The sequence below is a fragment of the Nesoenas mayeri genome, assembly GCF_963082525.1.
Source record: "Nesoenas mayeri genome assembly, chromosome: 1".
In the NCBI taxonomy this organism is placed as follows: domain Eukaryota; kingdom Metazoa; phylum Chordata; class Aves; order Columbiformes; family Columbidae; genus Nesoenas; species Nesoenas mayeri.
The window spans coordinates 37,970,909-37,982,450 of record NC_137541.1 but is presented as its reverse complement, the minus strand read 5'-3'; the positions used below and the strand labels follow the sequence as shown (position 1 = coordinate 37,982,450).

General features: G+C 47.7%; 1 protein-coding gene across 1 annotated transcript; it reads left to right on the top strand.

Annotated features, from left to right (window-relative positions):
• Window positions 1-781: 781 nt before the first annotated feature.
• MB (myoglobin) lies at window positions 782-5,620 on the top strand (the record flags this gene model as incomplete). Its single annotated transcript, XM_080363786.1, has 3 exons — window positions 782-876; window positions 4,536-4,758; window positions 5,474-5,620. 3 exons carry the CDS (start codon window positions 782-784, stop codon window positions 5,618-5,620), a joined length of 465 nt encoding a protein of 154 aa, XP_080219912.1.
• Window positions 5,621-11,542: the final 5,922 nt, after the last annotated feature.

Genomic DNA, 11,542 nt, shown 5'->3' with positions numbered 1-11,542 from the left:
TGCAAACCACCCTTCTGGCGCAGCTGTATGTCTGTTGGCTCCGATGTCCAGGCTCAGCCAGTGGCTAATCCTGGGCATTCCCGGGAGAGGTGAGAAGAAGGACCCTGGCAGGCAGGTGCAGGGTAACTGGCTCCCATGTAGCTTTTATCCCCTTCCTCCCTCCTGCAGAGGCTGGGGAGATGACTGGGCTGCTTTGAATACAGCTAGCTCTTATGAACATGTCTCTTCTAACACTGTGCTCTTCTCTATTAGTAACTGGTGCATGTTACCCCACAGGCAAAGGAGGGTGAGATGATCAGCATGGGGAAGGGATGGAGCTGATGCTACTGTCTGTGCTGGCCTTTTCTCCTGTCTGTCCTTGGCATGCCAGGGGAGAGGGAGGTGGGGTGGCCTTGCAGATGACAGTACTCTTCAGGAATCTCCTGCCATACAGCTTGACACTGTCTCTGGGTCCTTGGGAAGCCAGGACAGGCTTCTGGCACCGTGTTTCGGCAGTGCCCTTTCTGTCTGGAGCGGGACATGTGCCAGTCCAATACGAAAAGCAGAAACGATGCCTTCAGTGGCACCCACAATAGCACCTGACCCAAAATAGCTTCCTAGAAAAAAAATAGGAAGGCTGATTAGGTTAAACAAGCCTGAAAGAAAGCAAGATGTCCAGCTGACGATTAACAGGTGTAAGTCTGTGAGCAGGGGCTATAAATTGCACGGGGGAGCTCGCCAGACACCCTTTGGGGAAGACAAACGGCTGCAGGGAGCACTCAGGACCTGCCTTCAGTGAACCATGGGGCTCAGTGACCAGGAATGGCAGAAGGTCCTGGCCATCTGGGGGAAGGTGGAGTCCGACCTCCCTGGCCATGGACATGAAGTTTTAATGAGGTAGGCAAGAAGCTTCCATTCTAAGAGTAAAGCTGAGAGCTTTTGATTAGAGACCAAGGAAGGTGTATATTTGGTATGGGGGCTTGTGTCTGTCAGTGTTTACTTCATCAGGCTGTTTTCTTTGTTGGAGGGTGGTGGTTTTTCCATTGCTATGGTTTCTGGGTTAAAAATTACTCACCATGTAAAGCAGTTGTTCTTCTGTCTCTCCATCTATGAGTGCAGGAGCAGGCCAGTGCTGCTAAAAGATAGTGGGGCTTTGTCACTCCCTCTGCTTCTGCTGGCAAAGCTCTGCTTTAGATCCTCATTGACCAAGCACTGCAGCAAGAAATGTTGAGCAAATAGTGTGTCCTGGGTCTTCAGATGCTCTGCAGCAAGAATGTGGGAAGGCAGGGAAGGAGAGGAGAGGAAATTCAACTCTACGACAATTTTCTTGGAATCTATGATTTTGGTAAAATTAATTGTGAAGTACCTGAATATTTCTCTCTCCCCACCTTAGCCTCACCTGGCAGAGCCTTGCCCATCCTGCCTTTTGGCCAGAAATCTGGTGGTGACACTTGCCTACTTCCTGATGACGGATTAGAGGTCTGGGTGTGAAACAAGGTGCTTCCTTCCCCCTGCATGCTTCCTCCTCCATGATTCTGGTGTCAGAGTGAAGTTCTCACAAGGTCTCCATCTGAGATGACCTCCAACCCCATACTGTCCTTGTGGTCCTGGCCCCCTAAGAGGGGAACACCCCAGGCGCCAGCAGCAAGTCACAGAACTGCAGCCTGGAAGGGATCTCAGGGCTGCGGAGTGGGAAACAACATTGGTGGGCTTTGGATTCTAGCTTGTCCTTAAAGAGCAGCAGGGCTGGAGACTTTGAGGAGACCCTTCAGATCTCCCCCTCACTCAGCCCGTGCTCAGTACAATGTGCTGGAAGGGTACCGACACTGAGGAGAGCAGTGGGGTTGTGGCACTTGCTCTGGAGGTGGTTCCTATCTTAAGCATGGTTAAAGGAAGGAGCTCACACCACTGGGCAAAGGCACTGTCCAAAGCTTTTATGAAGATGTGCCAAAGCAGAGAGCTGTTTTATTTACTGTCTTTATCATGGCCCAATTCATCTGCCATTTGAAGAGGATAGAGGGATGGGGCAGTTGAGTGGCAACGTGATGGCTTTTCCCCTATGTAGTCCAGAGCAGGCATGCTGAAGGGGTAGCAGGAACCCCAGTCCATCCGTGTGAGGTGGCTACTTTGGCTCTGGACATGCCACAAGACACTGAAAGCAGTTTCCAACTGAAAAGGTAATACCATTTTTCTTTCAGGTATTGCAGGGCAAAGCATGGCATTAAATAAATAGATGACACTCCTCTCCCCTGTGACTTTGTGCTTCCCAGCCAACCCAGGTCATTTCTTGTTCCTTCAAGGACCTTCTGAGGGAGGAGAGAGGCAGGGGAAGCCCAGCAGCTTGTAGCTTAGAAAAGCGTCCTCATGTGCAGTTAAAGACTTCTTAGGTAGATGTCATATCCTGGGAATATGTTTAGAAAATACTGATCCAACTGGATATCTTCGAAAGGAAACAAAAAAGTACTCATCGGAAGAATTTTTAAGAGTCTCGGGAGTATATAGTCTTTGGCAGACATGATTCAGCCATAGCTAGACGTGATGGAGATTTTTAGAAATAACTCCATCCCATTTCAGAGTACAAGGTCTTTTCATCTCTCTGGGTAGGGCACAACCTATGTCATAGAAAGATAGAGGGAAAAAGAAAAGACTGATAGTGGTGTGCTCAGCACCTGGTAGAGCGCAGAAATCCTTTGGAAACCTTCGAAATGAAACACCAGAAAAGACTGGCCACTCATTTAGAGAATGTTTTTGCTGCAGAACAGCTTTGAGTTTTCCATGTGCTTGAGGTATTTGTAAGTGTAATTTAACCTATACTAACACCATATAGTGGAAAGCCCGGCCCTCATGGCAACATACTTAGGAGGAACGTCCAGTTCTAGATGGGACACAACCCCCAGGTAGTCCCAGCACCAGGACCCTCCCAGCGGCAGGGCAAATGTGTGACCACTACCATGAGAGGGAGGCTGGTTTCATGGCTGAGGTCCTGGGCTGGAGCTCCAGATGCTGCTGCAGGTAAATTGGGTGAGCCATTTCATGGTATGAGCTGTAGCACCCTGGCTGTTAAGACAAACATTGGTTGTGCTGGTGCTTCAACTAGTTGGATTGTGCCAATCAAAGGGTATAATACTTGAAAATTATCTTGTGCAAGGGAGCTGATGTCTCTCAACACCTTATTATTACACTGCTCCTAATAATCAGGACAAGCAGTGTCCCCTTTTGACCCTGACTGTAGGACTCCAACATGGAAAAGAGTGAATTTTCCTACAGATTTGGTTGCCAGTGGTGTCTGTATCCTGTCTCCTAGGAAATGCACCAGGGAGGAAGTGGGGAGGACAACACTAGCTTGGCTTTTAGCCACCCATCCATCTTCTTGATTTAATTTCCATTTTGGGATCAGGGTGCCTATGCATAGCACTGCATGGCATGGCACCAGCATGCCTGAAGGCTATGTGCTCTTGTTACCCACTTGCTCCCAAGGACTCTCAGAGGTGCTGTGGTTCCTGATGGAGGAACCACACTGGGCTGAGCTTTGGGGTGTCAGAGAAGGGCAGGAACAAAATTTCTCTGTGGCTGCATTCATAGGGTGAGTGCACAGTAGGCTCTCTCATCAAGCTCATGTTCAACAACACCTGAGCCCCAGATGTGAGGGACCTGAGGCTGGGGGCTGCTCCCCTCTTTCTGTGTGTGTGTGAGAAGCCTCTAAAACCCTCCTTTCCTGGTCAATTTAGAGATGGGCTCAGAAAAGGGTTCTGATAAGAGCCAGGGGTCTACATGTTGGCTTCTCAGTAATAGTAAGTCAATGAAGAGAGGTAGTTTTGTTTGGTTTTGTTTTTCCTTCAGGTGAATACAACTCACCTTTCAGTACCATGACCAGCCTTGACTCTGGTCTCTATTTAAATACAGCTGACATAACCCAGGGGACTGGTGCCAGAGCATTAGCAGAGCTATATAAAATAAATAAGGACACTTGCTCTGCCACTCTAGTTGGACATGTTTAGAGCAGGGTTTCTGTCATAGCCAGAGGGAATGGAAAAAGACAGGGGTGATCATATTAGGACATGTGTAAGAGGATGGGATTAAAGTACATACAATACTCAAAGAGAGGTATGTCAGCAGCTTCTGCTCTCTGAAGACAAGAGGCTTTTTATCATTTGCTAATGATGAAAAGCAGCCTGTACAAAATAAATGGAAAAGAAAACTTCTGCACATGGAGTGACATCAGGCTGTGGAACAACCCACCAGAGGAAGGATGAAAAACACTTAAACCAGATTCAGAGTAGGATCAGATACTTCCCTGGCTTATATACATGCTAAAAGGAATGACTGTGGATGGTGGTAATTTGGAAAGGATCTATAGACTCAGAGTTCCCAGGTTAAAGTAGCCTCTACTAGAGGGACTAACTAATAGGTTTCTTTAGGGAAATAAATGGGTTATCACAGCTTTGCCTGTCCATATACTCTGAAATACATGGAGCAGCTGGGCCTCAGCTCTGTTCTCTCTCTCCCTCTCTGTCCTCTCTCTCAAGCCTCACAAGTCCCTCTACTTTTGTCCACAGACTCTTTAAGGACCATCCTGAGACCCTGGATAAATTTGAAAGGTTCAAAGGCCTGAAGACACCTGATCAGATGAAGGGCTCTGAAGATCTGAAGAAACATGGAGTTACTGTCCTTACCCAGCTGGGCAAAATCCTAAAGCAGAAGGGTAATCATGAGTCTGAGTTGAAACCCCTGGCTCAAACCCATGCGACCAAGCACAAAATCCCTGTCAAATATCTGGAGGTAAGGAAAAGGACAAGGAGTCTTGGTGTCTGATGTGCAGTAAATGTGTGCAAGACAGCTATTGAGAGTTGCACTTTCATTTACTCATGGGTAGGTGGGCTTCAGTGAGCTCTCTCTCATCTCTAAGGTCTCTGTGCACAGGCAGAAGTAGGCACAGAGAGGGCTCATGGTATGCAAATGCTATGAAAACCTCAAAGTTTAGATTTCCTGTTCCAAACACCAAATACAGTCTGAGCAACCCTTGACAATAATAAACCAGCCCATGCAGCCTCTGCATGCCTGGAAAACTGCATTACATAAGAACTGTCAGTGGCTGAACAGAAGTGGCATGCATTTGGAGTAAGCCCTGGAAGATCCATTTGAGACCAAGACCCACAAAACTATGTGTTGTACAAACACAGGCCATGAATTTTCAGCCTTAATGGATGAGGCAGACAAAGAGTGGAAAGGGCCATGGTCTGCTCAAAGTCATGAAGCAGTTCAATGTCAGAGCTAGGAACAGAGCCCAGTTCTTCTGCCCAGCCCAAGCTCCTTGCATGCTAGATCTCACTATCTCTCCAGAGACTGTGGGAAGGGCTACTGAATTAGCTCAGAGATATTACAAGGCTCTGCAACATATTTCTCAGCCTGGCTTTTTTGAAAATAAACCTTGAGTGTCCCTTCTGTTTTCCCCTCTCTCTCTTTAATCCCTCTCTCTCTCTTTCCTTCCTCACAGTTCATTTCTGAAGTCATTATTAAAGTACTTGCGGAAAAACATGCTGCAGACTTTGGGGCTGATTCCCAAGATGCGATGAAGAAGGCCCTGGAGCTGTTCCGAAATGATATGGCCAGCAAGTACAAGGAGTTCGGTTTCCAGGGTTAGCACATATACACAGAGGGACACCATGGTGGAGGCCTGTACATACATCTTAGAGTAGCTTCCCCAGCACTGTTTCGAACATCTCACAATTGGCCATCCAAGATGTGTGGGAAAGCTTTGATGAGAGGCCAAGAGTCACTCCAGGCAGCATATAGACACAGAGTGATATTTATGGTAAACTGTTGTTTCCTGGCTTCATGTATACAAGAGAAATAATCTGCCTTCTTAGGAAAAATAATATAAGGGGTTATCTGTAAGCTTCTGCCTATCCTATCCCCTTTTTATTTCCCCCTTCCCAAAATCCAGTCTCATCCAAGAGGGGAATGGCATGGCCAGAGATGAAGGGATGTGGAGGATCAAGGGGAGTGTTGAGGAGTGTGGTGAATGAGAGGGTGAAGGGATGACTCAAATGGTACAAGAAGGATGTCAGGATGGGAAGGAGAGGCACACTGTCTGTCCCATTCCTCCCACAGGTGAGACTGTTAGCAGGTTACTGTGGGCAGCTTCCAGCAAAGCATTACCTTGCTTTGTGGGGTGGGTGAAGGCAGCCAGTCAGTCTCTAGGGTCTGCCAGCTCGGAACCTTGCATTAGTTGCTAAACTCACGTTAGCAGAACTATAAAGAGCAGCACTCTCTGCGATCTATAGGCTTCTGGTAGCCGCTGCTATGCATCTGAAGTTGTGTTGCACTGGGAAGTAAAGTATGCATTTCTCAGAAAATAAACATTTCTGCACCAATGTTATGTGTTTGTTTCTGGCTTTACAGGTATTTCAGTGAGAAGTGGGGGAGATGGAAAAAGTGGAAAGGTGTTTTGCACACCTGTCTGACTGCACCAAAACCTGCAGTGCCAGTCTGTGACTGGAGTGGCACATGGCATCTGTCTCAGCCAGGGCACTTGGGGCATTCAGATGTCACCATGAGGTCATGACCTGGTTACTAGACTTCCCAACGCAAAATGGCAGCCTAGACTCAGCACCTCACATCTGAGAGAAGCACTGCCTAACTACAGGCCGTGGCCACTGCTCTGGGGGGGCGGAACATGGGGAGGGAAGGCCCTTTGCTTATTTATGGGGAGGCAGCATGTGCAAGAAGCCTTGGGTCCCATCAGCAGCACCATGCGTTACTCCCTCCAGAGAATGAAAATCAGGTCTGATTAGCCCAGGAGGAAAGTTGCAGTGGCAATGTGTGTGTGCACTTAAGACCCAAGCTTTGGTCTCTGTAACATGTTACATTTTTTGCTGAGGTATCTCTGCAGTGCATGGTGCACTGTGATTACAAATGTATACCCATGGCTTATGGGGGAATTCAAGGGACAGACGCAGCAACAAGGCACCTACTTCAGCCTGTTGTCCTCTCCCTGTCCTGGTACCACAGTAAGGTACAAGTGACCTGACTTTACTGAAGTGTGGGAGAGGCTGAGGGTCACATTGAGCATAAGGCTGCCCAAGAGTTAGCCAGAAACGGCTGGAGCCTGGAAAGATTTTTTAAGAGCAAAGTCTTGTCCTGACACCCAGATTCACAGTGGACTAGCTGAGTCTTTGGGAATTATGCTGTTTCTCTGGCTGGACCTAGTCGGAAGGGCAGTTATATCCCACAGTGACCACTGAGGTCCTCATTCCCTCCTCTTCTTCATCCCCATCGTCCAGCTCAGGGCCTCAGCGGTAAGCTGTTGCAGTATCTTCTGGCATATGCACTCAAGCTGTCTCCAGGCAGAAAGCAAGGTGGATGAGCAGTGTGCTGGCTTTCTGTATATTTGCACAGGGTCAAGAGCATTCATGGCAGTGTCACATCTTAGGACAGCAACGGGATGCTACAGTGGCAAGCATTTGGGTCCTGGCTAGGGGATATGTGTGGAGTCCACAGGGCTGATCTTTTCTGCTATGGAGAAAGTCGTGCACGTTGTCTCACAGACACAGATAGTGTGAGAGCAAGCATGAGAAACAAAAATGAGACGCTTGGTATTAGGTGCTGCTAGCAAGGTCTAGTTCAAAGCACTCCCTGCCACACTGAACGCAATGGAGACAGAAGGGGAGTCACCAGTTCCCTTAAAAATCAGTCCTGAACCAGGGTGATCTCCTGTGTCTTTGGTCGGGGCAAAGGCCACAAAATTTCACTCTCTGAAAGGAGAAGGAAGGAATTCCTTCCCAGAACAGAGCGTCTGTGATTTCTTGCTCTTCATAAATCCTCATTTCATCTCTGGGAGCTTGCTTGTGGCTTCAACCTTTCAGAGAGGGTCACAAAAGCATATGCTGTCACCTAGATGAAGTTACAGCCAGGTGGTCTCTGGCTTAAGCAACTGGCTTCGTCTGACTCCAGTCTAGGCTGTCTGGCTTTGCGGGCAGGGCAACCTATTTAATTAAGGTCTAGTATTGCCAGTCCAACACAATAAAATTTCCTGCCAGTGACAACAGGCTCTGCTGCAGGATTAAAAGCTCTGCTATAGCAGCTGCCTTTGTCAGTCTGAGTGGGACTGGAGTAATCTCTAGATATTTTCACATAGGGCAATGTGGTGGAGGAGGGAGGGTTTGCATATATGTTGTGCCTAGGTATTGGTTATGAGGTCCATTGGGAGCACTGACTCTCCGCTTTGCCTGGCTTACCCCACTGTGTCAGTGCACAAGGGACCAGCCTTGAATCTACACTGGTCAGATGTGGGTCCTGATGTAGGTTTTCTGGCTGCTCCTGTGGCCCAGTGAAGATGTGCAAGCTGAGACGAACCAGCAAGTTCACACACCAATAACAGTGGAGGTATCCCAGCAGGCTCGGTGGGTTGGGATGCTTGTGGTGAAATCCATGTGTCTGGATCTCCACTACTCTGGGTACTGGGTATGCCGTGGGCTGCAGTCCTGACATAGGGTTGCAATATAAGTAATTCCCACACAGTGAGTCTATAAAGCTCCTGCAACAGCCTCTACTTTAGGAACAGGGGAATTTTCCCCAAAGAAAGGATTTTTCATCTCTATGCTATATTGGCTCAGCATCTTTGTTGGAGTCATCCTTTCCACTGTGCTGCTGACACATGTAGCTTTTCTGGTTCATGTATGGGAAACAGTCCCTTAGTGGAGATAAGCCATATCAGTGTAAGCCCAGAAATTCTCCTGCCTCCTTTCCAGGAACAGCTTTGCATAAGGAGGATGGGTCCCAGGGGCTTGTACCCAGCCCCCCTCCCTGTTAGCACTGTTTGGTGTCACATACACATTCCTGGCCACACTATTAAATATGAATTGTGTGGCTGCCAGCCTCCTTGCTCCAGCTCATACACATTGACTACAGCTAGGTCAGGATTACGGCTGTGCTATGCTTTCCATACACTCCTGAAATTTCTTTGATGTTAATAATGCTGTTTCTGGCAGCAAATGGGCTATGCACCTGCATCCACCCTTAGGCTGAAAAACATTCTTGCTGCTTTGTGCTTGGCATACTATTCTTCTCCCACTGCCGCAGTCTCTGTTGCATGGCAGAGCTCCCTGTGGCACTGAGCCAGTGACCTGTCTGCGTTCTCTCGGGCTTTGGTGTCAAACGCCAGCGACTCATCAGGATCTCAGACGCGGGGAGCATGACCTGGCTTCCCAGGCACTGTGCAAATGAGCCAGTCAGCCCCAGCCGGGGTGCGACAACTCTGCAGCCTGCACTGCCTGTCCCCCTTGTCTTTGCTTCTGCCTGCTGATCCTGCATGGCTCCAATACATCTGCCAATGTCAAGCAGCATCAAGGAGCAAGTAATGGGGACCATACTATTAATCCTGTGATGTGTATCTTGGTCACCTCACTGGGATAAAGGGATGGGGATCCAGTGACTAATTATGTTAAATCTTTAGCACATTAGAATGAATCTTACGGCATTCTTCACATTTGCATCTCCCTGCAGGGCTAACATGAGGAAAGGGCAGGGAAGTTTCTAGCTTACATCGTAGTCACTGAACAGACACTTTTGGTTTCTGGGTATTGAAGCACAGACAGTGCTGAAACGATGTACTGTCTATATGACACTGTAGTTTAATAAGGAGACTCAAGTGCTCACCTATACTACATGTTCTCAGACAAGGATTATTTTTGTCATGAACCCTACATTTTCTGCCACCTGGCCAAACCCCCGTCCCATATATTATGCCACTGAGGAAAAAAAAACAGTGGTGGAGCCAGGTGTTTCTTTGAGGTAAAGCTGCTTGCGCATAATGTTTTTTCCAGAAGGTGCATGGCATCAGAGCATGTCCTCCTCCTTCCTGGATTAATTCCTTTCAGGTTTGCTCAAGGCATCCTTGCTTGTTCAGGCTGTACAGGGTTTAACAATCAGAGTCTGTGCTGCTTCTCAGACTGGGCGAACACACACACATATGGATATCTATACACAAGCACCAGGTTCACAACTCACAACATTAGCAAAGCCCCTGTGTCCAAATCCTTCAGATTTTAGTGTGCTTACGTCCTGGTTCTTCATTTGAGAGGATGATATATATATTCTCACATTGTGCTTAAATGAAGTATGGCCGTGAAACTAAGTTTTGCTAAGATCTAACCAAGCAAGAAAACAGACTGTGGAAGGACATGGTACCTGGAGAGTACTGGTAAGTAGAGGAGGTGTTGAATTTCATGAAGGTGTGCAAGCAGAGCCAAGGAAGCCACCTACACAACTACAGTAAGTGAGAAGAGAAATCCCAGCCACTCTTATTTATCCAGCAGGCATAAACAAGCATTTATGAACATGAAAGTGTCACGACAATGCAGACTTCTTGACCAGCACACAAATCCCTCCCCTGTGACCACAGGCACAACAAGCCAATCTCCCAGTCCTGTGACCTCTATAAAATCCTTATCCAAATGTCAGTAAAGGTGACCTTGTGGCTTTTTAAAGCAGTACTTCATAGTCACTTGGCTGCACTGTACCCAAGTCCTTTCTCAATTTGGCTTTCATTCCCTGTAAACATACAAACAGAGCAGGCTGCCTCCACCTTACCCTGCAGTCCTGTATCTATGTCAGACGGAGGCAGGTCTGGGGCTCTGCTGGGCAGGGCAAGCCCTGGCACAGGACACACCAGCATACCTGGTAGCTGGGTGGACAAGGCAATATGTATTTGGGATGGGGAGAGCATTGGAGGCTCTATCCCTTCCCCCATGTCTGAAGAAAAGCATCTCATGTGGAGCAGGACAGCAGTTTAGTGGCTGTGAGCTGGCCGAAGGGTCATTTGGGTTATGTCCGTGCAAGTGTAAGTGCAAGTGCTGTGAGGTCAGCGGGAACAGCCTGAATGTGAGGCAATTCCATTTCATTCAGGGCACTGGCTTGGACACTTGTCATGGGGCTGGTTTACTGGATTTGCCCAGAGCTGGTGAGAGGGGGCTGTTGCTGGTATGGCTGCCATGCAATCCAGAGTAGACATGACCCAAATACAGTTTTCCAGTTAAATACCTCAGGTATTAAAAATGAGCACAATACAGGCACCCTGGTCTAAGACTTTGTGGATTTCCTCAGGCTGCAGAGCTGAGAAGGGTGCTGTAGCTGTGTTGTTATCAGCATCCAAAAAGGCTACTTTAAAGTTAATATTGGCATGTATATCTTAGCTGCAGCCTTATGTCAGGAGTAGAGCTTAAAGAAAATTATGCCCGTTTCCTGTTTCCCCCTTCCAAGGAAAACTTGGTATGAATGCAGCTGCTGGGTGCCTGATCTTATTTTAGATTGTCCTTAAAGCAGGTTCAAGTGTTGCAGTGGCAAAATAGCCTTGGGTGGAAGACCTTCTAATTTATTAGCACTCAATTCTCTATGTCTCCATGCTTAACTGGTGGATCTTCTGTTTCCTCCCAGTATGTATAAGTAACAGTGTTTTTATTCATTGAAGTTTTTCTATCTTCTGTCCTCCCCCAATATGTCTATCTGTTTCCTTCTTTTAACTAATTTCCAGCATCCAAGCTCTCACCGAAGGGGTGGAAAATTC